Genomic DNA, 2,725 nt, shown 5'->3' with positions numbered 1-2,725 from the left:
GCTACGGCTGCAGATCGTGGCCAGTCTCAATACGGGGGGACGTTTGGCATGCATGAGGTCATAAGTCATGACCTGTCAATCACCTTGTCTTTTCTTCTCAAAAGCCTGCGCGCGTGCCCAGATCAGTCATCGCCCCCCTCCTCTCCTCTCCCATCATCGACATGCCCAAAGATTGACTGGGCCAATACTGTCACCGCTGACGCACCGTACGGTACTTGAACAAGGTCGCCCCACAACATCGGCCCAGGCTGCTTCTTCTTGCTCGACGAACCGCTCTCCTTCACCGTCTGCAGGTTCCCTACCGGTGCTCTCTCCTTGTACGTCGATACCAGGCCCATCCGCGGACATGTTTTCGGTCAACGTGCGGTCGTTCAGCCCGTCTTCTTTCAGGTCTGGCTTTGACGAGGCAACAATCTTGTGCATTGAGCCAGACCATACGACAGGTGTGCGTTTACTTCTCACTACTCGGCAAGGACGACTATACTGATACCCTGCATATGTGTGGAAAGGTGTAATACGCGCTGCACTAAGATGAGCGCCATCTCTCGTCTTTGGTCATCCGGCCACTCACCTGTCAAGTGTTGCAGTATTCCATACAATATCGGCATTGACATCTACGTCGAGGATTCCTCAGGTGGACGGCCCCGCGTCTTCTTTGTCTGAGTCGCCCTCGCTTCCGCCTAGTCAGAACAACTACACTCCTAGGGCCTATCATCCTCCACTTCCCCAGCCGTCACTGAGCTGACATCCACTTTGGCGTCTCCCTTCTAGCAACTGTTATGGCCTCGGATTTAGTGTTTGCCGACGTTCCTCTATTGCGTGCTGTGCTTCTGTCCTCTGTGCCTGACCTTTATGCTCTCTCCCCTCATGGCCGTTCTGCGCTCGCGCTGCTGTCGTACCGTATTTGCCCTCAATGAATATTTCTATCATATCTTTTTATGTGTGATATTGTGCCCAATGGTCAGAGCGTGTGCTGGCAACGGACCTCCATTGTCAACACCATCCCTGTCCATCCATACAATGGGATTGGCATGGGAACTCCTGGCTCGCATGATAATCCCTGGCCGAGCGCGCCCATGTGTTCCAGTGCAAGCTTATTGAATATAATGACGGCTCGATATAATATGATGATCACAGGATTTTAGCTCTCATATCTAATGCCATTACACCGTCCATCTTGCCAAGATCAGCGTTATAATAAAAGGCTATGTAGCCTTTCCTTATATTGCCATTACAACCAGCATTACAGTGCTTCGACATTTTTGCTGATGCATTGTGTTCACTTTGGCGACGTTCGGGTCGTCTCCCCACCTTCAAGTTGTCTTGGACGAGCCGACCAACCACCTCAACTACCTGACAACAGAGGCACTTTGGAGATGGAGGTGTTAGTAATAAATGGGTCACAGTGCACGTCGTAACCCATGACCAGTCCTTTGTCTCCAAGGCAGCTGAGCAGGTTTACGCAGTAAAGAAAGGTCTAGTGTACTTAAAGGCAGGTATGGAGGAGTACGTCACATTGTATCGCAAAAGCAATATAAAGTGACAAGTGCATTGAGCTTGTATGTTATTTTTCATGTAGACTAGATGAGGGCTCGCCGATTGCACTAGACAGATGTTGTGTGCAATTGAATTACCTGCTACCGATTGAGGACGGCGGAAGCCATTTCTTCGAGCTGGTTTACATTCGCCAGTGGTAGGTTTTGTGCCATGAGGAGCGCACAAGTCTCATATATTCCGTAGACAACATGATACAATACGTGGGCGGGGCGCGTCAATGGTTTGTATCCAGAGGATAGCTCCAGCCGCGAACATGCACCGTGAAGCCGACCTCTGCGCTGGCACAAGAAACTCACAAAAGGCGCCAGAGGGATCTAGCGGCAATCAGCAGTGCCTTGCTTGGCCAGATCATGTGATCCCCGGAGTCCGGCGGAGTCCGCCAGACTCGCTGGACTCAACGGTCTCGATGTTCTCAGGAAGAGGGTCCGCTCGGCAAAGTGGCGCCCTGGACAAATCCTATACGCGCGGGAGGAGTATTAGATCTGTACACTTGTCTATAGATCAGCGACATTAGCATGCGCGTATCTACGTCCGAAGCCGAACGCAAGCGTCGCGGGGTCCCGGACGTCGCTGTTCAGGGACCCGTCCGCGTTGAGGAACCTCTCGGGGCGAAACGTCTCCGGCTCCGGGTATTCGGCTGGGTCGTGTAGCATGCTCCTGCGATAGGTGAATTGGTAGAGACCAGCGTTGTTTTGACCGCGGTCATGACCGAAGCCATGACCGATTTTGACTAGCCTGACTGGTCATGACGGTTGGTCAAAGGTCAACGCGTGATCTAGGCGACCGAGCGCTTGTGGGGTCGCACTAATCACGTTGATTGGGACCAGCAGCTATGGATGGCCCGACTATTTGTGTATGCCTAGGTAGAAATTGTATAGAATTGAAGGAGCATTTTTCGAGGGGAGAGTGAGCGGAAGGTGTCAGATAATGTGAGCTGGAGACAACAGAGGTTGGAAGTATCAAATACTTCAACTCCGTCAGCGGTAGAAACTATTCGGACTGAAGCATTTTTCGACTCTTCTACTGGACAAATAATATTGTGAGCGTGCAGCTTCCTCCCGCACTCGCTATTCCCTCACCCCCCTGACTATAACGACTAGCTGAAAATGGAATGTGCGGGAATTGCACCACGCACAACCGTTGGACTACCCGTCCCACTTTCCCAGCC

General features: G+C 51.9%; 1 protein-coding gene across 1 annotated transcript; it reads right to left on the bottom strand.

Moving 5' to 3' along the window:
- Positions 1-2,051: 2,051 nt before the first annotated feature.
- Positions 2,052-2,213, bottom strand: DICSQDRAFT_74043 (uncharacterized protein; the record flags this gene model as incomplete). Its single annotated transcript, XM_007371773.1, has 1 exon — positions 2,052-2,213. A coding segment is annotated over one exon (162 nt), but the record flags the coding sequence as incomplete, so codon positions are not given.
- Positions 2,214-2,725: the final 512 nt, after the last annotated feature.

Source organism: Dichomitus squalens (assembly GCF_000275845.1).
Source record: "Dichomitus squalens LYAD-421 SS1 unplaced genomic scaffold DICSQscaffold_266, whole genome shotgun sequence".
In the NCBI taxonomy this organism is placed as follows: domain Eukaryota; kingdom Fungi; phylum Basidiomycota; class Agaricomycetes; order Polyporales; family Polyporaceae; genus Dichomitus; species Dichomitus squalens.
The sequence above is the reverse complement of the archived record's forward strand: the minus strand, read 5'-3'. Positions and strand labels throughout refer to the sequence as shown.